The 21,715-nt window shown below is 33.7% G+C and overlaps 1 protein-coding gene and 1 long non-coding RNA gene across 4 annotated transcripts; one reads left to right on the top strand and one right to left on the bottom strand.

Moving 5' to 3' along the window:
• Positions 1 to 482: 482 nt before the first annotated feature.
• Positions 483 to 900, bottom strand: LOC145033675 (uncharacterized). Its single transcript, XR_013677649.1, has 2 exons — positions 765 to 900; positions 483 to 655 (listed from the first exon to the last, which is right to left on the bottom strand). It is a non-coding gene; the product is annotated as an uncharacterized LOC145033675 (long non-coding RNA).
• Positions 901 to 8,601: 7,701 nt separating this feature from the next.
• On the top strand, positions 8,602 to 14,880 carry LOC145036555 (uncharacterized). 3 transcript variants are annotated; one of them, XM_078985018.1, is made up of 7 exons: positions 8,602 to 8,923; positions 12,302 to 12,667; positions 13,128 to 13,342; positions 13,449 to 13,743; positions 13,837 to 13,922; positions 14,196 to 14,287; positions 14,418 to 14,880. In XM_078985018.1, exons 2-7 carry the CDS (start codon positions 12,362 to 12,364, stop codon positions 14,630 to 14,632), a joined length of 1,209 nt encoding a protein of 402 aa, XP_078841144.1. In that variant the 5' UTR covers positions 8,602 to 8,923; positions 12,302 to 12,361; the 3' UTR covers positions 14,633 to 14,880. The 3 variants fall into 3 exon arrangements, with proteins under 3 accessions (XP_078841144.1, XP_078841143.1, XP_078841145.1); XM_078985017.1 differs by having other exon boundaries at positions 12,142 to 12,667; XM_078985019.1 differs by lacking the exon at positions 8,602 to 8,923 and having other exon boundaries at positions 11,781 to 12,667; positions 13,131 to 13,342.
• The last annotated feature ends 6,835 nt before the right edge of the window (positions 14,881 to 21,715 follow it).

Genomic DNA, 21,715 nt, shown 5'->3' with positions numbered 1-21,715 from the left:
CCGGTTATATCCATTAAATAACCCGGTTTTCAACCGGGTCCTATTGTCGGCAAGTCCTATGCGAAAAAAGAATTAAAACCCGGTTCCAAAACCGGGTTCTATCAAATTAAAAAGGATGCGGTTTTTTTAACAAACATGACATATAAAGATATTGGAGTATACAAAACATGGGCACGCAAGGAGATTTGGACTCGGTTCTACCATACAAAACCGAGTCATATATGGAGATAAGACCCGGTTCCAATTCTGAAAACCGGGTTATATAACAATTACATCTACACCGGTTCCATTATAATAACCGGGTCATTTAAGGAAAGCTGTTTTTTTTTAATATTTCTTTTATGAAAATAACTAACAGGGCTTACATCAAAAAATACATTACAATTAACCACCAACACAATTAAGACTTACAGCCAAAACATATATTCAATACAAAAAAGTATGCTCCGGTTAGCAAATTATGTTAATGTAGACATGCTAAATAACCAATCATTATTGCCATTAATATAAACGTGTTTGCGTGTCACAAAAAACAACTTGATTTGATCATATCTTACTACATAAAACTTATATCAATTTTTTCAAAAAATAAATTGTTGTTGCATCGAAGTAGAATTGTCACATAATCAAGTGTAGAAGGAGTCCTCCATTCTCACTGAAAAATAAACACAACAAAGAATCAATTTTTTGTCTAATATTTCAAAATGAGTTTAACAAACAATCATTAAACTAAAAGTAGGATGTTTTAATGCTTAACAACTAACCTTATATGTACTTTTAGACAACATCATTCATATAGTTATTCTGAAATTCCCTAGTCCACGTAGCAACAATCGTAACCAACACCTTTTCCTCTAAGGGAGTTTTTCCATTCCCAAGGGTACCAAATTATATAAAATATTAAATTAAACTAATAAATAACATAACATGTTTCTTGGCACAAAATAAATGAACAAAAAAGTATTTAATAAGTACTTACACTATTCGGGAATCCATATTGCCTGGTGATTACAAAATCAAACATCTATTTCATTACATAGTGCCCGCTCAGCTGACTCTCGGAAACGCCAACTTGGTTTCATTAAAATTATGATAGAAAGGAAACATAATCAAGACAAATGAAACTACAACATCTGACTGTTGGATAAGTAATAAGATAAATTACCTCAGCGAACATCCATACAATTGGAGTTGATGCGTTTTTTCATACCTAGCAAAATCCCTAAAAATAAACAACCAATTGAGTTATGTTCAAGTTTATAGAAAGAATGTAATTTTCATGTCTACTAAGAAATTTCTTACGTGTCCAAAAGTTTGAGCAGGTAGCAGGTAGTAGGTGTCGAGAGGATTTTGCTTAGGTTTCATAAGAGAATCCAAAATGTATGTGACACGACTTGAAGGGCAAATCACCAAGAGGACCCAATGTACACTAATTATGTTTAGAAATTTTAGTATAAATGAACAAAATACACAAATAACTAATAATACAGATAGAAACTTATGATACTTTTGCAGGTACGGCGCAACAAGAAACGATGTGAGACACATAGTTGAAAACACATAAATCTTGTGAAACCAACTACAGTGTACACATTTTATCTATAATGACAAAGATAAAGACCATTTGATGAAATAATTGTACCAACTTGGATAAAATGCAAGATGTTTTGTAGAGGTACGAATATATTCCCCTTGCACACGAATTGTGGTGACATCTATTTTTGAATCTCCGATGATGTGTGGTCCTGAACAATAGAAAAAGAGTACATAATACATAAAGAATACATCTTGCTAATGAATTTGAAGTTACTCCCTAGAGTCAAGAGGGTATATATGTCCAAAAAGTTTGGTGGTTAGACAAGTAAACAACAAGATAATCTTATGGGGGTGGATTCTTGGAACCTTGAAATTTCAGTCTAAAAAATGGAGTGATTGTCATAGAAGCCCAAACTTTAGCAACAAAATAATGAAACTTGTTTTGGTATCGATCCCTTAATAGCACAAATGGATGCCATTGGCATGGCCATAAACACAAATATGGCAATAAACGATGTGATCCTGTAAAAGCATATTCCTCTAATTTTTTAGCCCAAATTGAATTTTGCACTTCAAATATAAAACACTTGGGTAGATATAAAATATTAAAATTATAAAGAAATAAAACTCATAGATATTAAGAAATTAGGATGATTATAACCTGATAATTGATATGATAATGAAGCTCCAGGTGAACCAGTTCAAACAATTTCTATTGATTTCCATCTTTTTATCCTGGATATGCCACTTATATTGATTATACATGCCGATTAATCTTTTTTATGGTTGAAAAAGGATTGAAATGTGGAGGGGTATTTTTGTCAACTAAAGATAACAAAGTTTAGAATACCATATGCATTAAATATAACAGGAACCTGGTTATATAATTTAAAAATGACACAAAACCATCACTGAAATATCACTTACTAAATACATTGTGCTTCCTCACCAAATCTTTACACGGAGAGTAAAAAGTCCCTTTAAGTGCTGATATCAACAAATTTTAATTTTTCTGTCGGTATCAAGTTATGGGGAGTAAGATTTTGTATAAGTTGTAAAAATATGACAAATTTGGTTGCCATCTTTAACCTCTAACACATACACACACAAAAACATATTTTTTCAAAAAAAAAATTTACATATTGATGTAGAGAGGGAAATATCGATACCCAAATCGATATTTGTTGCTCAACGTAGCGTGGATTGTTGTCGTCTATAATCAACACACTCGAAGCTATAATAATCAAAGGAAATAAGAAAACATAAATATACAAATTAATAAACATACAAAGTACAACAGCAATAGAAATGTGGAGTCGTATAGACGATTGAATATTGCTACACGAGCAATGATTTGGTGACCTAGCTAGTGAGACGAGGAATGAGATAGGGTTAATCTAGGAGAGGAGAAGTGTTTGACACACCGATGTGATGGTCGAAACGATGAACTGAAGTCGTCGGTTGAGGCACGGGAGAAGGGTTTGAGGCGACGGTGCGGTGGTCAAATTCGTCGGTTGCTGCAGTGGACTGGAGAAGAAGAGGGCTAAAGAGTATGTACTGGTGTAAGTTCTAATCGATTGGACCCCAAAATTGTTGGCGGGATATTGAATTTTCATAGCGGGATATCCAAAATTTTACCTCAAAATAAGTCATCCAAAACCACTTTATCTTTTAAATAATTTTGGCATAGATTTGAATCAATACAAATGTAAAACCATATATTTATTTACTTTTTCGTCCAACCAAATACTATGGAGGATTCCCTTATATTTTTAATTTGTATTGTTTATTTGGATCCACATTTTATTAAATACTTTTGTTAATTTTTATATACTTTTGTTATTTTTTATGTATCTATGTTTTTAAATACGGAAGAAGGCTAAAATAAAAGTGATGAGCAATTTACAATCACTTTCACATTTCATATTGAATTAACTGGTTTTACTTTCCAAAGTATGTGGGTGTGAGGTATGACATTCGGTCCCTAGGATTAGAATCCATAGGTCTTAATTCGAGAACAATGAATCTCTAAAATAGTCTTTGACTAGCTTTATTATGTTGGTGATAGATACGAAATTTGGTCCTTAGGATTAGAATCGATAGGCCTTAATTTGAGAACATGTAATCAACAAAATTGTCTTTGACTAGTTTTATTAATTGCATAAAAATAAGAATCAATGGTGCACCACGTTTATAGTGATATGCTAAACAACTTTAAACAATATCATATAAATTAGGAATAAGTATCCTATTATGCACATATAATTAACTAAACAAACTGAATAATAATCCTTATTCAGCTAAAACACTCAAAATAACTTTCATATTTTATTGCTTATCCTTTAAGCTACCCTACTTCCGGCTTTGATAGACATGGCCAAACCATACAGGCTTATCAGTGGGTTATGATATCCATAATCCTTCATCGTGATTTGACCGTAAGTAAGTGGTGCCATCAACATCATCATTTGAAGATGGCATGCCGGTAGAAAATGGTGGTAGCTCGTCAAACTTATCGTACTATTCCTCATCCACAACATCATTAACAACAAGTATATGCTGTTTGCTATGCATGATGATGTGCTTTCCAAAGTCCTTTGGATCCTCAACATATAATACTTACATAGCTTGTTCAGCTAGAATGAATGGTTATGATACATAACATACACTGTTATTATTTCTTTTCTTATCAATCTACTCTTCTCTTTTCTCGGTTATGATACATAAGATACATTGTTATTATTTCTTTCCTTATCAATCTACTCTTCTCTTTTCTCATCTATCTGATGGAAATTAGTACCCATAGCCATAACAAAGCCTGATAATATTACTATAAATAATAGTGTCCTTTTGTGTAACATCCCAAAATATCAATAAAATTTTTCATTTTAAAGCATCGAGTCATACCAACCAATTGATCCAAAACAAACAAAGTAAGATTTATTTTCAAACATCATAGTATATCAAAAGTAAAAGTGTGGAAAAAGCCATAAAGGGACATAATGCAATCAAGCTGAGCTCTTCCCTTTGGAACTAGAAGTACCTGAAAATGTTTAAACCACAAACTGTAAGCACAAAGCTAGTGAGTTCCCTAAAATACCACATAAACATACGGGTCTCGCCCAACATATAACGAGGCTCACCCACATACATAACGAGCATCGCCCACATATATAACAGGCCTCGCCCAACATGGAGACGGATCTCACCCAATGGGATTCGCACATCATGCAAACGGATCTCACCAAACGGTCCTCGATCATCATAAAAACGAGTCCCACCCAATGGGCCTCACTTAACATACATAACGGGTCTCACCTAACGTACATGCAAGAGTCACAAATACAGCTAGCATCTTACATAGTATAGTGAGAAAAATCACCTGACTCACAAAATCAGCTAATCACAGCTCAATGGCCCGCAATAGATGCTACAACACTTCTATCAAAACATACAAGGTCCAACCTTAGTCTACACACTAAATCCAACAATCTTCACTAAAACTCAACCCATACCAACAAGTCAATGGTCAAAGTCCAAATTCAACAACCAACAATATCAATCATTGATCCTCACATCGTGACCATCCCTTGGTTATGTCATGACCAGCCCTTGGTCACGTTGTGAGGACACACTCAGCCCGATTCCAACTTGCCTCGCTCTAACTCAGCCAACTTGGTTGCTGACAGCCCACTCAACAAGCATCGCAACATGAAGCCTCCTTGGTCATGTCGTGAAAATAACATGATAATATAATCGTGAAAGCTTCATTGTCACGTCGTGACATCCTTAATGTCACATCGTGCCTACAATTTGATACAACAAATTAATGGTTAGAGTCCTTGATATGTTAAGTCTTCAACTCCCACTTTCCAGATAGCTTTAAGGGGCTCCAAAGGTTCATAAAATGACAACTTTATAGACATGCATGCTCCATTCATGTCCTCTATCTAATATAGATTAAAAGCCAAGAAAATGACCCAAAAGTCGTGCAAGGGTCCAATACACAACCAAATTCTAGATTTTAACCATATATCACTCAGATGGCTATAAGTATCCATAAAGTTTCCAACTTTATGGAACCCCGTCACTTCAACTTGCTTAAACTTGAAGATAAAAGGGTCAGTGGTATAAATCTAACAACCTATAAGCATAAAGTTCGAGTCTTAGACACTTAAAAAGGTCCATAATGCAATATCAAATATGAGAAGATGTTTCTTGCTTGATCCTTGCATCAATTCTCCTTATACTTCCTTTAAAGAGCATCAAAAACACCAAACCCTAGATGTCTTGGAGGCTAAATAACCGGATAAGGATAATGACTGAAACCTTAAACTCACACCCATACAAAGACCCCTTGGGGCATGGGAAATCGGCTACACCTAACCCTAGATGTCTTGGAGCCGATTTTCACCTCTCCCCTCTCTCTCTTGCTTCATCCAATTGTTTTTGGTGTTTGTGATTCATTAGAGGCACAACATTTGGGGTGCTAAGGTTCTCAAAGCTTCAAGATCCTCAATCAACAACCAAGGTAATCATTTAACTTGTCTATTTGAGATTCAATTAGTTTTGTTGTATGCTAGATTAGGGTTTTGCAAGTCTTGGACAATTTGCATGTACAATTAGAAAAACTAGATACAAGCATTAGGGTTCGCATGAATACCATAGGAATGTTGTTATGCTCAAAACCCATCAAATACACCACAAAAAGGCATTCTAAGCTAAAAAACACACAAGGTGGGATTAGGGTTCGGAAGTACGGTAAGGAGGACAAGGAGGTTGATGAAATGAGGGGTTCAAGTCCATAGGGATGCTTAAATAGTGGCCAACCCCATAATTATGGTTTTCAAGGTTCTTAGCGTACACCCCGCGTATACTTCTGTACGCCCGAAATACATCTTCGGACCCCCCCCCCCCCCCCCCCCCGATCATTACCCTCACAGTACGCTACGCGTACACGACATTTCCTCCATCATACTACTTCAATATACACCTGATTCCAACGATCCATATATCCATAAAAAGGTGACGAGAAGCTCTATGTTTTAATAAACTCGTACCCGCCTTACTATACCCCGAACAAACATCCATTTTCCTATAGAAGCCTAAGCTGACAAATTACCGAACTACCCTTTAACTCCAAACCACAAACCGAATACCCGGATTATCCAATACACATCATCCACCTCCAATAGAGCCCATACTAACTTCTTTAAGGATCCTAAGCCTACTAATTCCTCAATCCTCGATCATCGCCCTGAAATAGAAATGATCTTGAAACAGGATGTTATAGAATATGTGGTATATTGGGGAATATACAAAGCTTTATGTTCACAGTTGTGGATTAAATATTTTGCAGGTTGTTCATGAGAGGAGATCGGCAAGACTGTACACTCCCATCAAAGATTTTGTTTCCGCAATTTTGTAATTCAAATCTACTAATGTTTAGATATTAAAATAAATGAATGTTACTTAACATTTTTAAGTAAACTGTTTTAATTTGTTAACTTATTTTAAATGAAAAATCTATTATGAAATTTTGGGACGTTACATGAGAAACAAACTACTTTACAGGAAAAAAAAATGTACTCGTTTAAATGCTTTAATTGACTCTGTTAGGTTCCTACTCCGAAAATGATTAGCATTTTGTGGCCAAGAATGAAGACTTAAATAATAAAGGTAACTTTTTTGAACTATTAAATGGTTAGTCGATCGAGTTGATGCATTTAAGGAGGCGATTCATTTAAGGAAGACTTAAACTAGAACCATCCCTTTAATGAAGTAAACAAGAATTTACTTCCTTGCATCACTTGTTTGTGCTTGAGTGAGTCTTTCAAAGCCTTTGTTGTGATACTTGAAGGTGTTGGGGGAGGATTAATCTTGTTATATGTTCTAGTTATTATGCTTGTATGTTATCGAAGGCTAGCCATGGACAATTCATCATGGGAATCAATTCTAATGAATCGAAGTCTCTAAAGTTGTTATGCTCGTTACTTCCATCATAATTGTTTCCATCATTATACACTCGCAGAGGCGAAATTTGCTACTGATTAATTTAGGGAAAATGTGTCATATGCAATGGAGGATTTTGTAATGTTTATAAAGGGTGTTTGGAGAATGCTAGAAATACTATAGCAATCAAATGACTCAACCAATCATCGATTCAAGGGTTTCATGAACTCCAAACAGAAATATCGATATTATGTATATCGATCGAGAACATGGGACCTAAAGGACACATGGTTATGAAATTGCTTACTCGTATCAAGACCCAATTGGGGAAGCCTCGTCAGTGGAAGCACCATCTCTGCTATGGAGAAGTTTTGTAGGTAGAGGCATGGGTTTGGAAGACAGGTGATGAGCATGGCAAAGGTGTCGGTTGAAGAAATAAGTTTTTAAGGTATGAGGGCATAGGGTTACCTGGAAGCTCACGTGGTAATGGGTTTAAAAAAGGGAGTCGGACGTGGCATAAGGTTGTCAGGAAGCAACCGACAAAACTTGTTAAAATTGTTAACATTGAAACAAATCAGATAATTCAGTATTGTAAGAATTAAAAAATCTTAATGATTAAACTGTAAAAAAATAATGTATTCTTAAAATCTATTTTTTTAAACGTATGTTTTCGTAAATATTACTAGGGATGAGCGTGGGACGGAACCGATACCGACCCGTACCGTTCCCGATTTCTCGAATACCGAATTTGATCGAAAGTTAATCCCGAGTACTGAACTGAATTAACATCACCGGAACCGGTAACGAGAATGGTACTGGTACTCGGTACCCGATACCGACAATACCGATTCCTGAATTTCATGTATTTAGAGTACCAACTACCGTCCCATGTTTTTAAATTCGGTACGATTCGGTACCGGTTCCGGTACACTACCTTTACGTGATCGGAATGTGGTAGAAACTGATCATCCCTAAATATTACTTTCTTTTATAAATTTAACGTTTTATTTATTTTTTTAAGGCGGGATTACATCCTTTTTTTCCCGCCAAAACTAGATCTTTTTCCAGCTTCTAATCTATCATTGATTGATTTGGTATATACCTTTTCTACTCCCTCTCTCTAGAATCAACTACAATTTGTTTTCTTTTATACACCAACACCCATTCCATTCGACTAGTAATACACAGAAAGGAGAGAAAGAAGGATTGTAAAAAAAGAGAGAAAAGTGAGAGACCGATAAAGGGTAAGAAATCGAGAGGGGTTGTTGTAGGGAGAGATAAATACACATAGGAGAGATCAGGATTATAGAAAACATAGAAAGAAAGGAGAGAAAAGAAAGCAATTACACCATCGGCAATCAAAGAGATTCGTTATCTGTACTGCGTATCTCAGTTTCTCATTCAACGCTCATGATTTATGTTTACCTTACTTCAGGTCTGATCTTTTATTTTTGTTTTCTGTTCTCCCTTTTGTACCCCTCTCATACGTTTATTCTGTATGAGATTATAAGTTCAGATTTATTAAAAAGCACAGGGTCAACAAAACTTACAATATTTCGGGATTACTTAGAGGTTAGATTGCAAGGAAATTTAGGCGGGGATGCCTATGGTTTTGGTGGCAGATTGTTGCATGTATAATTGTTTAATTTTTACTTATTTTCCATTAAATCTTAAATCTCCAACTTGCAGCTAACAGGGTCTGACTTAGAGACTATTGATTGTACTACATGCAAATCTTCTTGTTATTAGCATTTAGCAATATACTTTATTTTAATAAAAGGTATTTTTTATAGTAAATAGTTTCTTATTTTCAATTTTAATAGCAACGTACTTTATTTTAATTCATTTTTTATCATAATGGTTAACTGTTATTATTAGCCATAACCATTATGGTTAACTTATGCTAACAGGGTCCTGACCAAGTGATTTTGATTGTAGTAAATGCAAATCTTCTTGTTATGCCATTTCTGACCAAGACTCAAACACACAAACAACTGTGTTACATTTTACATTAGGCAATTAGCAATGTACTTGCAATAATCCATTTGTTTACTAGTTTTAACACTTTTTTGTTTGTGCCCCTACCCAAAATATCCTAAAACCGGCCGTATGACCAAATATTCAACTAGTGTATGGAACGAAGCAGTGGTTGTTTATCTGTCTAGTGTTTTTTTCTTTAAAAAAATTTAGTTTTTTTCTCTCATTGACATTTCCGAATTGATGTGTGGTTTCAATTTTTGGTTGTATCTTGAATGGATCTTTGTTTCTGGTCTTCATAGATTTACTCTTAGCTTTGATGGCTCTATTTTTGCTATGAGACTGCGGGTGAAATTCTGTTTAGACTAGTTCTTTTGGGGGTGCTCTCGTGATTAAGCTTGGTGGTGTTCTTGTTATGGATGCTGGTGGCAGAAAGTTGATTTGCTGAGTTGTTTACTCCCTTTGACGTTTTTACCCTTGGATTTGTCTTGCATCTGTGAGGTGTTTTCTTGATCGGTTTCTCTTATGTGTTACGGAGCTGCGGGATTGCTTTCTTGTTTTTCTTTGGTATTGCTTGTGTGTTGCTGGTTGCTGTGTATTTTCAAGATAGTTGGTGGATGTTTGTTCAATTTATGACCTTTTTACCCCTGCTTGGAGTTCTTTGGATGTGGTACTTGCTGATTGAATATTTATTTTTCTTTTCTTCTGTTGGCCTTTATTCTTGCTTGCCCTGCTATCAAGGTTGCTGGTGGAATAGATTTTCGCTATCTGGACCTTCTTACCCTTGGGGGGTGGGGATCTTCTGCTTGCTTAATATTGTTCTCTGTTCTTTGGATCATTAGATTCTTTTGTTTTTGTTGTAGATGGTTGTTTTGTATGATTTGTTTCCATCTTCCTGTTGGTGTTTGTTGACTATTAGCGTCTGAGCCGTTCAAAAAAAAAAAAAAAACTTGTCACCTCCATGCTGCCCTCTTTCCTGTAATAAAGTATTTGGCCTTAAAATTAAAACTTATAAGCCAATGGTTAATTTCAAACTGTGATGTTACAAGTTGCATACTTTGTCTATGTTCGATGTTACATGTGTCAAGTTACAATACTATCGAGGGAAGAAATTCAATTGTTTTGGTGTGGATTTAATAATTTAGTCTTGGTTTTGGTACTCTGTTGATTGCAACTATGGAGTGCTAATTGTATTATTAAGCTGACTTATTAATTAAGGCACATTTATATTTGGTAAAAGAAGTCAAAAAGCCCTGTTAATTAAAAATGGGTCATATAGCTACTTGAACTTATCTCTTCTAGTAATAGTAATAGAACCCGTTTTTTTCTAGAGGCCGGGTTGCAAACCCATATAGCCAAAAGTACCGGTTTTTAAGTTGAGAAATGGGTTATTTAAGTATAACATAGACCCCGGTTCTTTCCGTTAAACCGGGTCGTATAACTTTTCCCTTTATAAGTCCCGGTTTTTTCATAATATATCCCGGTTTTCCAAGAAACCGGGACCTATTTGGCGAGTCCTATAAGGTGTTTTGTAGTAGTGACATTTTAGGCGGGAAAAAAAGATGGGAGGGCTGAGCATATGTCACGTGATAAAATTGTACTTATTTATTAGATTAGGAGATTAAAGATAATAGTTATTTAAAATAATTAATTTATGTTTTATTAAGCATAATAGTTATTTAGAAATAAATAACTAAGTTAGAAAACTATTAAATATAGATTTATAGCAAGCTAATATGATATTTTTTTATGTTACATTTGTCTCTTTTTCATTATCATTTTTTGTATATTACATTCATCTCTATTTCATTTTCATTTAGTTACTTTTTTTTTTTAATAATTTAATATATGCATATCAATAACTATTAGCTAATAGAAGAAAACAAGAACATTATAATCTCCACAAAAAAGCTAAAGGGTGAGAGAAGGGTAATAGATAGATGTCATTTTATAAATATGGCTACACATTTAAGATTATAATATTTATGAGATTTAATAAATTAGTAAATATTTATTACACTTATTATCATCTAAAATTGATAGGATGATGAATATCATTTTTAAAATATACATTGAGATTGTAATATTTATTTTATTATTAATAAAGTTAATAAATATATATCATATTTATTATCGTTTAAAAATGATAGGATAGTGGATATCATCTAAAAATGATTGGATCATGGATGAATATATTGAAAAATGCTAGTTGTGATATCCATATATTATATGGATTAATTTAAAAAAAATGTTAATATAAAAATTAAAATATTTAAGAACTTTGAATTTATAAGAATATAAGAAAAATAATAATTTATTATATGCGAATCTCAGTAAACTAAAAATAAGACTGAGGGTATATTTGTCATTCACAATTTTCTTCGGTGGATGGATGGATAAAAAGATACGATGGCAAAATCACTACCTATGACAAATGGTAATTTTTTTTCGTTGATTTAAAATTTCAATTTAGAAAGTCAAAAGTGATTTTTAGTTAGTAAACCTGTAATTCAAGTGCCCTCGTTTTGATGGAAATTTTATTTTATCTTTTAATGGTTTGACTCCTAATAGTGGTTTTGACTTCTTAATAGTGGTTTTAGCCTTTAGGTGCCAACAACACCCGCCAACACCAATCGTTGCTTTTGTTTGATCTCGTTTGATTTTGTCAAATTGCAGGGTTTTTCTGAATCCGTCAACTCCTTCCTTAATCGGCTGATTTTCATCTTGTTTTAACGATTCGTTTACAAAAAGTTTTGTTTTTTTGTTAATTTATCTGTAACAGAAAAATGAATCAAAATCAAACTCATTGACTTTTAAATTTGTCGACAAATCGTAGCTTTCGTGACCGGTTTTATTGGTGATATCGAAGGATCTATAACTTAGGGTTTTAGTGAAGATGTTGGGCGCTGGATTGCAGCATGGACGTAGTAGTGGTGGAGAGGATAGGTTTTACATGCCGGCGAAAGCGAGAAGGATTCGTCAGCATCAAGAGAACCTCCGTAGAGCTCAAAGTGACGTTACTCCGACCCAATCTACAACTTCTTCTGTCAAGGAGGAGCCGGAGAATCGACTCATGCAGCCATCAAATCCGGTGCCGTTGGAATCCTCAGTGGTGGCCGTGCCGGAAACATCATCGTTGTGTAATCTTGAACGGTTTTTGGAAACTGTTACGCCTTCTGTTCCTGTTCAACATCTCTCCAAGGTCTGTACCGATATTAATCTTTTATATTGAAATGAGTTCAATTGATTCAAATTAGTCTTCTCAGTTTATACTTGTATTGCTAATTCGTTATATCATGGAGTAAAGTAACTTATAGGAACATTTGGTTTATTCAATTTGAGTATGAGATAGTCAACTAATCAGATTTTTGATTTATAATTTAGCAGTATAATTTACTTTACATTTTAGCTGTGGTTTTCTCTTTCTCCATTGGTACTACTCCGAAATTCATGTTTGAAAGCAAATGAAGTCAGCTTGAATTATTATTCAGCGAGGCCCTGAGGGTGGCCTTTCAGTTTTTATGAGTGAACAGAGTTTTCTTTTGATGTTATATTTCTATTTTTTAATCAAGGAATTCGTATATTGACAATCAAAATATAAACAGGGGTATTGTAGTTGTGTATTTGATCCAAATGATGATTTTACTTGAACTTTTTGGCAGCAGAGAACTATGAGAGGATGGAGGACAAGTGATGTGGAATATCAACCATACTTTGTTCTTGGTGATTTGTGGGAATCTTTCAAGGAGTGGAGTGCTTATGGTGCTGGAGTTCCTTTGATATTGAATGAAGCTAATTGTGTGATCCAGTATTATGTGCCTTATTTATCTGGAATTCAAATATATGTAGACCCTTTGAACTCTTCAATAAATTCCAGGTACTAGAACAGTAAATATCTTCCTTTCTTCCTCTTTCCAACTAGTAGCATCTATTATGCTTCTTTTATGAAATCTAAATAATCTTGTTATTCTGTTGCTTTACAGGAAACCAACTGAGGATATTGATGATAACTCATTTACGGATTCAAGTAGTGATGGGAGCAGTGATTATGAACATGAAAGGGGTTCTTTACATTATCTAAGGGAGAAGAATAATAATCATCACCCAAAGAATGACATTCTTCATCGAATGGATGATTTGTCAATGAATGATGAGAGCAATGTAGTTCAAGAAGACTTTTCTAGTGATGATGGTGATTCTGCCACCACTCAAAGTTGCTTGATATTTGAGTACATGGAACAGAGTCAGCCTTTGGGCAGAGAACCTTTGACTGATAAGGTTAGCTTTAAATACAAACAAAGAAAATGGGTTTTATTCTTTATTTATAAATCTTTGGATAATTACTTTAGTTCTGTTTTTTTGTTGTAACAGATACTTGATCTTGCTCAACGCTTCCCTGAATTGAAAAGTCTAAGAAGTTGTGACTTGCTGCCATCTAGTTGGCTGTCTGTTGCTTGGTATGATTGCTAATACCTTTTCAGTAGAGTTTGGAAAGGAATGGAATTGTTCACTCCATAGGAATTAAAAATCCTGTTTGTTGACCATTTCCAAAGGAACGTGATTCCTTTCATTTTGTTAGTGTTTATGAATTAACCAACCAAATATGATCACAACTCATTCCATTCCTTTCCATCCAATCAAACAGATTCTTAATCTGGTCTTTGCTACTTGCTCATTCTCACATAATATGCTCTACTACTTAATGGCCATTTTTTGATGCTTTTTATCAGGTACCCAATATACAGAATTCCCATGGGGCCCACCTTGAAAGATCTTGATGCTTGTTTTCTAACTTTTCATTCTCTTCACACTCCTACAACAGGTCATTCATATATATCATATAAATCTCCCTGGATTTTTTAGGCTGAGAAACAATGTTTTTTTATATTTATAAAATTTACGAGTTGCATTACTAATTTATTATTATTATTATTACTTTATTTTTGTTTCAGTCAATGAATGTGAGCATCCACCTGTTGTAAGGCATTTCAGTGGGATGGGTGTGGTCTCATTACCAGCATTTGGTCTTGCTTCATACAAATTCAAGGCACCATTGTGGGTCCCCAATGAATTGCCATTGATGACCTCTTTGTTACAAGCTGCTGACACCTGGTTGACTTCACTTCAAGTCAACCATCCGGATTATCTTTTCTTTTCACGTAGATGAGATCATATCATCATAATTGATTTTAAACCTTTGTAACAAACCCATAATATTTAGTTGACATGTTGTATGAAAAAAAAAAAGAGAAATAACGAAAAAGGAAAGAAAGAAAGAAAGAGGTAGAGTAGGAGTTGTGAGGCGAGGTATGTTTTGTTATAGAGAAGTAACCAGTAAATTGTTATCTTTTGAATGCTTATTTTTCCTAAATGGAAGTCGAGAGATAAAACTATATATAATTTTTTTTTTTTTCACATTTTGGTTTATATCCATCATATTCACATGTTATTCTGGTGGCTAAATGTGAAATGATATTTACAAATAAATAACAACTCTATTTCAGAATGATCAAGTAGTATTGTTTGTGATACCTTGACTGTGAAGAGTGTTAGATTCATTCACAGAGTGGTCTAATATCACTTCTTAATGATCCAATACCCAAATACCAAATTCTTAAACTGATTATCTCATTATTCCAACATAATAAACCCAATGTCTCCTACATCTCCATGCTAAAAAGACATGGTCTTAAGGCATCTATCAGTGAAATCACCCGAGTACACATTTTAGGAACTACTAGCTTCATTTGATTTAATTTACCATGAATATTACAAATCGAAGATTGTGTTTGGTTTGTCAGAAATTGTTCCTCATATGAAAGTGCTTCAAGAAAGTACATGACGCATCTTAAACATACTTCCAGATGGTTATGAAACAAGTGTGAGTTATGTTCATATATATATATATTTCTATTAGATAGGCCATATTTCTCTTCTTAAGAGTGATTCAGTTTTGTTTTATACTTCATTCAATGTGAAAATGTAGTCATGTAGGAATCATCGAGATTTCTTTAAACAATGTTGAAGCTTCGCATCAACAATACAACTTAATGTTGATCTTTCCCTCCTTGTCTCCACATTATTCATAGTTCCATTTAGAATTTTGGAAAATCTCTAATGAATCATATTCTCATTCAATATCTGTGTTGATATTGCCTCCATTCCTAAAAAATTACAATTAAAAGTTGCACTTTGACCATCAAAACTAGTTTCTTGCATTAAATGACACATAGATTCTTAATTTTTTTTAAACAAACCCATTACATAATACGATTAATTAACATAAAAACAATACCATCACCATACATAGTAGCATACAACATACTAAAAAAAGCAAGTGCCTTTGTTTGGAACTAATTAATAACCTCAAAACACAAATGAAACACACCCTAGAGAGTGAGAAAGTTTCTTGATTAACAAGCGGGGAAAGGTGTGCCACAAGTATCAGCAACCTTTCTCGCATTAGGAGTGTTGATGAACTTTTGCAATCTAGGGTTCTTGATGTAGTTGCAAAGGCAAGGCCTTTGCTCTTTGATCTTTCCACAGCAAGTTTCAGTTGGTGTGGTGGATGATAGGATTGCTGTGGCACATGGACTCAGCTGGATCGGGTTACAGTCTGCAACTGCTTCAGCTGATAACTGAGCTTTGATGCTAAGCAACACTACCACAATGCACAGTACTAACCTAAGCATTTTCATGTTTACAATGCTCAAAAAAAAAATGGAAGAGGAGAATACGTTGTGGGTTGTGGAACATGGATATGGGTTCAATTTATAACTAGTGAATTGGGGGAGGGGGGAGCATGACTACATTGATCTTTTACATGTTTATGAAGATTACTAAATCAGTATTACATAAGTTTTAGCAATAAATATTTGATACAAATCTTTTACGAACATACAATCTATAATTATGTGGCAAAATTATTAAGAAGTTGAATGATTAATGTTTCTGAAAATTTATGTAACTAGGGATAACTATTTTTACTATTTCTTAATTTTTTGGCAACCGTTTTAATTAAGGGTATATATTTTATTCATCTCATGTTGTTCATGTGACAAGCTAAATTTTATAAAGTTTTGTACGTCATTTTTATCTTATTTTTGGTAGGTGTAACAGTGAAAAAGGATGATAAAAGAGTCATTTTCAAATACTTAATACGCATTTTATATTTTATTAAGTATACCTAGTTTAACATATAACCATAAACAACATAATATAACTTATTCATGCTTAGATCATGTGTTTAATATTGTCTTTTTATATTTAATTTTGAGACAAAATAATCATTATTAATGCATCTTTACCCAATAAAAGAGGAATAAATTAAAGAGCTTTACTTTATTATTGCTTGTGCTCCACATGATGATTGTGAAGAGAGCTTTTGAAACATGCCGTATTATTTTTCTGCCATTCTCGTCAATATTATTTTATCCGTCTCAAAAGTCCACCTTTTTACGTTTTACTTTTAAAGCCTTTCTATGTTAACTTTCACCGTAAATAAATTTATTTATGTTATATAATTTTTAATGAAACTTATAACAATAAAAGTATATTTAAAAAACAATCTATTTATATATCTTTCATAAAAAATTATATAATAAAAAGTAAATTATTTAAGATGAATAAAAGAAACTTAAAAAATCAAACATTGATAATAAATTTGGAACGGAAGGAGTATAATAATATGAGAACGATTTTGAAACGTCGGATTAATAGATTCAATAATCTTGTAGTAGTTCGAATATTTCTAAATTAGAATGATTTAATTATTAGTAAGAATTGATTATAATTCTCGTAACTACCCTTATATTATTTCAATCCGAGAGATTCTCATAATACTTAACATCTATATCTATATATCTATTATAAATAAGCATTTTTACTTTTGGAAAGGGAACTTCTCTAACGAGGGTTTCCGGGCTAGCTTTCGCACACCTACTAATCTCCCGCTGCAAACATGAGGCTTTGTCTCATCCCCTAGAGCATTTTTACTTGCACCACATACATATAAAATATCCATGATTTTTCAATTTGATTCTAATAATTAATATAAACTGGTTAATAATGTTGAATTAATGCAAAAACTAAATTCTAATAATAAATTAATAAAACTACAATATTAAAATATCATATGTTATTTCTATTTATAACATTATGACTTAAAGTTTTTAACATATTATAGTTAACTTATTATTTTAGTTATGTTGTCGTATGTAAGCAATTATCATTTTAAAGTTTCAACTTTTGTATAGTTTATGATTTTATGCAAAATAGTTAAATTATTAATTTTAATATAATGTTAAACTGTTAACTTAAGCAAAATTTCTGTTAAAATTGAAAAAAGTCGAGAGACTATTTTATAAATAGTTAAAATTATAAATTATAGTATTAAACCTAACTTGTAATTCTAAATTAAAAAAACAACCATGAAACTATTTTTTATAATCATTAAGAATTTTCAAATAAGTAGCTTAAAAATAATTTACAACAAGAATAATTAAAATTAATATTATATAAAAAATTATAATATTATCTTTAAAAATAAAAACATTGTTTATTGTTTTTAAATAACTAAGGAAGAATCCCGCTTTGCGGGATTGGATTCGCCAAAGGAATGAACAAAACGGAAAGAGTTACATGGAGACTGCATTGCTTGTGCTGCTCCCGTTGCTAATTCACAAAAATATTCCATTTTAGAAGCATATTTTACCTATGAAGTGTCGTAAGGATATGAAGTGATCTGCATGAAAACAGAACAAATTATATGGAAATTTTGGTACTTTGTTAAACTACATATTATGTAATTGTTTAAACCTAATTTGTAAAAAAAAAAAATAAATAATCATAATAAGTTATGTTATTGAGAGACAGTAATTTTCTAGCTTTTAGTGCAAAAAGGTGAATGTTGTTTTTCATTTACTGTATAAACAAATAAAAACAATAAAATACCCAACCGAATCCATGAACAACCGAACAAAAGGAATGTTGAAGTATAACCATTTCATGATGGAATTAATGATTTAGCTAACCAATGACCATACACAGGAAAAATGACTAACCAATTTTGTATTCCATTTTAGTCGGTGCTACTTGCTACTGATATAAATATAAGCTGGATAGATAATTCCATCCTCCTTGATTACTCTTCAACCAAAGCTTGAGAAATACAACCAATTAATAAAAAAGGTATTCGCAAACAACATGAGTATGAGTATTGTATATCGAAAATAGATTGGTAATCCGAAATTGTTGAAATAGAAAAGAATTAAAATTTTATCATGGAAATCAATACGCATTCAATCATTTTGCTCATACACGATAAATGTATGTGGTCAAATAAATTTGCCAAAAAGATTTTAAAAACTTGATTTAGAGTTTTTATAATACCAGAAGATGTACATGAATTATTAATTATAATTATTATAGTAAATTACTTTAAAGACTAATTCTTTGTTTATTTTTCAAATTCAATAATGATGTTCGTATATCACTCATTTTCTGTAAAAATTAATTGTGTATATTTTATATATATATATATATATATATATATATATATATATATATATATATATATATATATATATATATATATATATATATATATATATATATATTAATTTTTGATTATGAAATACTAAATTTTGATGATGATGATTCTCAAATCATCAACTATTATTCAAGGTAAATCCTCCATTTTACTTCAAAAGCATAAGATTTATGTAACACTTGTGCAAAATCCACATTGTGACCTATGATTACATGCTAACAGTTCCTAGTTCCTGTATAAACTTTATAAATTAAGTTGGAAACAACCATTATAAATAAAGACATAAGGAACTAAAAAAGGGTTGCTTGAACTGGATGCAAACCAAACTTGTGATTCCCTAGACCTTCCACTATGATTACATGCTCTCCTGTTTTAATCAACAGCCTTTAAGTTGTAGCACCCGCTTCCTGGTATGTATCTCATTCAAGTATTATTCAAATTTTGGAATGGACTCTGCGAGTTGAAGGCCCAACTCATCGAGTAGAAGCGACTTGGACCCGGGGGATAAGTGGCGGAATCGTCGAGTCGGCAGCAAGACTCGACGAGTAGACCCTATCTGGACAAAAACGTAATCCAAGGGTTTGCACCCTATTTAAACATCTTATTCAGCCTCCCTCGTCCCCTATGCTCTCAGAACACCTCACATTAAACCCTAATCATCTTTGGTGAAGATCTAAGGCCTATTTGGTGGATTTTGATGGTTTGTGATCACAAGAATGAATGAAAAGCTTGAAGAGCCAAGAGGAAATAAGAAGATCCCGAGTTTGTGCTGCATCTACAGTTGTTTGGAGGTATAAAGTTTATACCTTGCTCATTCATGTTTTAGATCCCCTTTGGAATGAATTAAGGCTTTAAGGAGCCATTTTTGGTGACCAACTATGAGTGCAAGCATGGTTGAGGCTAAGACTCCAAATCCAAGGTCCTTAGGGGACTACAAGACATAAAGTGGCTGATTTTGGGGCCTTAGAAAGCCCCATGCATTTTAAGAGTTTCTTTTAGAGTCTTTTGAGCTTATTCTCCTATGCATGCATGTAAAGTTTGTAACTTTACGTTCTAGATCGATCTTAGGATCCTAGATCTATCTTTTGGACAAGTGTTGTACATCAGAAATCGAGAAATGAGACTTGAACAACCTCGACTCGGCGAGTTGTTCTTGGGACTCGGCGAGTCCAAGGCCTGACTCCCCTTTTCTGTTAGGGTTCAAAGGGACCCAGTTGAGTGTTGGAAGGGTTTTAAAGGGTTCAAGGGAGTGACCCAATGTGTTGGACTTAGCCATAGACCTAGAGTTCATAGGACTCGACGAGTGCATGAGCAGACTCGATGAGTCCAAGGCAATCTCCTAACTTTTGAAGATGAACTCGATGAGTTGTTCATACAACTCAGCGAGTCAAGGACATGACTTGTTTTTAGAAGGAGAATTCGTCGAGTCATTGATAAACTCGACGAGTAGAAGCGTGAAGAAGGGAAAATGAAGGGTAGAGACTCGATGAGTTAGAGGCCCAACTCGACGAGTCAGGTCAATTGGGAGTTGACTTTGAATTTGACTTGATCAGGGGTAAAATAGTCATTTTACCCTAAGAACAGTTATCAGTGTCTGACTAAGTGTTTTATGGGAATTATAGCCGGAGGATCACCGGAGTAGCAGTCGGACATCTATCGATCAACTTTTCAGCAGTCAACTTTACGAGGGGAGTTACTTTCCAGTATGGGTGGGTTTACAACACCAATGCAGGCCCACCAGTAGGAGATTATGGGTGAGATGGTTGTCTTTGTGATAATTGTCTGGTTGCTATGTCTGTGCTGAGTATGTGTTAGTAGTAGTAGGGCGCGCTAGCCCTTGGTTACCGGTTGAAAGATATCGAAGACGATTACCGGTTGAAAGATACCGAAGGGGTGGACAAACCCACACATGTATAGTTGTATGCTTATGATATGTCATTATGTGACTCAGTATGCCTATTTAGGTTATCATGAAACCAATATGTTATGACATGTAATATGTGATAAGGGTAGGGGTGAAATAGTCCCCAGATACCGGTTGAAAGATATCGAAGGGGAGGTTAGTTCCCGGGTACCGGTTGAAAGATACCGAAGGGAGGAGTAGCTCCCGGTTATCAGTTGAAAGATACCTAAGGGGAGGATAGTTCCCAGCTACCGGTTGAAAGATATCGAAGGGTAGGGTAGCTCTCAGTCACCAGTTGAGAGATACCAAAGGGGAGGGTAGCTCCCGGGTACCAGTTGAAAGATACCGATGACTATGTGCTATGGTTATGGTGGGGGAACTCACTAAGCTTCATGCTTACAGTTTCAGTTTTGGTTTCAGGTACATCTTCATCTAAGGGGAAGGAGCCAGTGGTGTAGCAGCACATCACATACACACATGTTTTCCGCATGGAGTTTCCTGGGAGTCTACTCTGAATTATTTTACTTTTGGACAAAATGGTTTTTATGGTGATATGTTTTGGCTTATTGACATATTGATTGTGACATGGGATATCATTATGAATGTTTTTATATCGATGGTTTTTATGTTATAATCTATTTAAAAACGAAATTTTTGGCCTTGAATTTTGGGATGTTATAAGTTGGTATTAGAGCCCTGGTTTGAGGAATTCAGACACACCCTCGGGGATGTATGGACTCAAACCGAGGAATTAAAAGATTTTTTTTACAAAGAAAAATGGTTTTCTAAAAGCTAAG

This window comes from Lactuca saligna, chromosome 3 (genome assembly GCF_052625555.1).
Source record: "Lactuca saligna cultivar CGN05327 chromosome 3, ASM5262555v1, whole genome shotgun sequence".
NCBI lineage: Eukaryota > Viridiplantae > Streptophyta > Magnoliopsida > Asterales > Asteraceae > Lactuca > Lactuca saligna.
Note: the sequence above shows the minus strand (reverse complement) of the source record. Positions and strands in the feature narration are given on the sequence as shown.

What these genes read in the sequence shown, in the direction of transcription:
- LOC145036555 (XM_078985018.1), top strand. Translation starts at nt 12,362, where the DNA reads ATGTTGGGCGCTGGATTGCAGCATGGACGTAGTAGTGGTGGAGAGGAT. An exon ending in GAGAACCTTTGACTGATAAG is followed by an intron (nt 13,744 to 13,836) that starts GTTAGCTTTAAA and finishes TTGTTGTAACAG; the next exon opens with ATACTTGATCTTGCTCAACG. An exon ending in TCTTCACACTCCTACAACAG is followed by an intron (nt 14,288 to 14,417) that starts GTCATTCATATA and finishes TTTTTGTTTCAG; the next exon opens with TCAATGAATGTGAGCATCCA.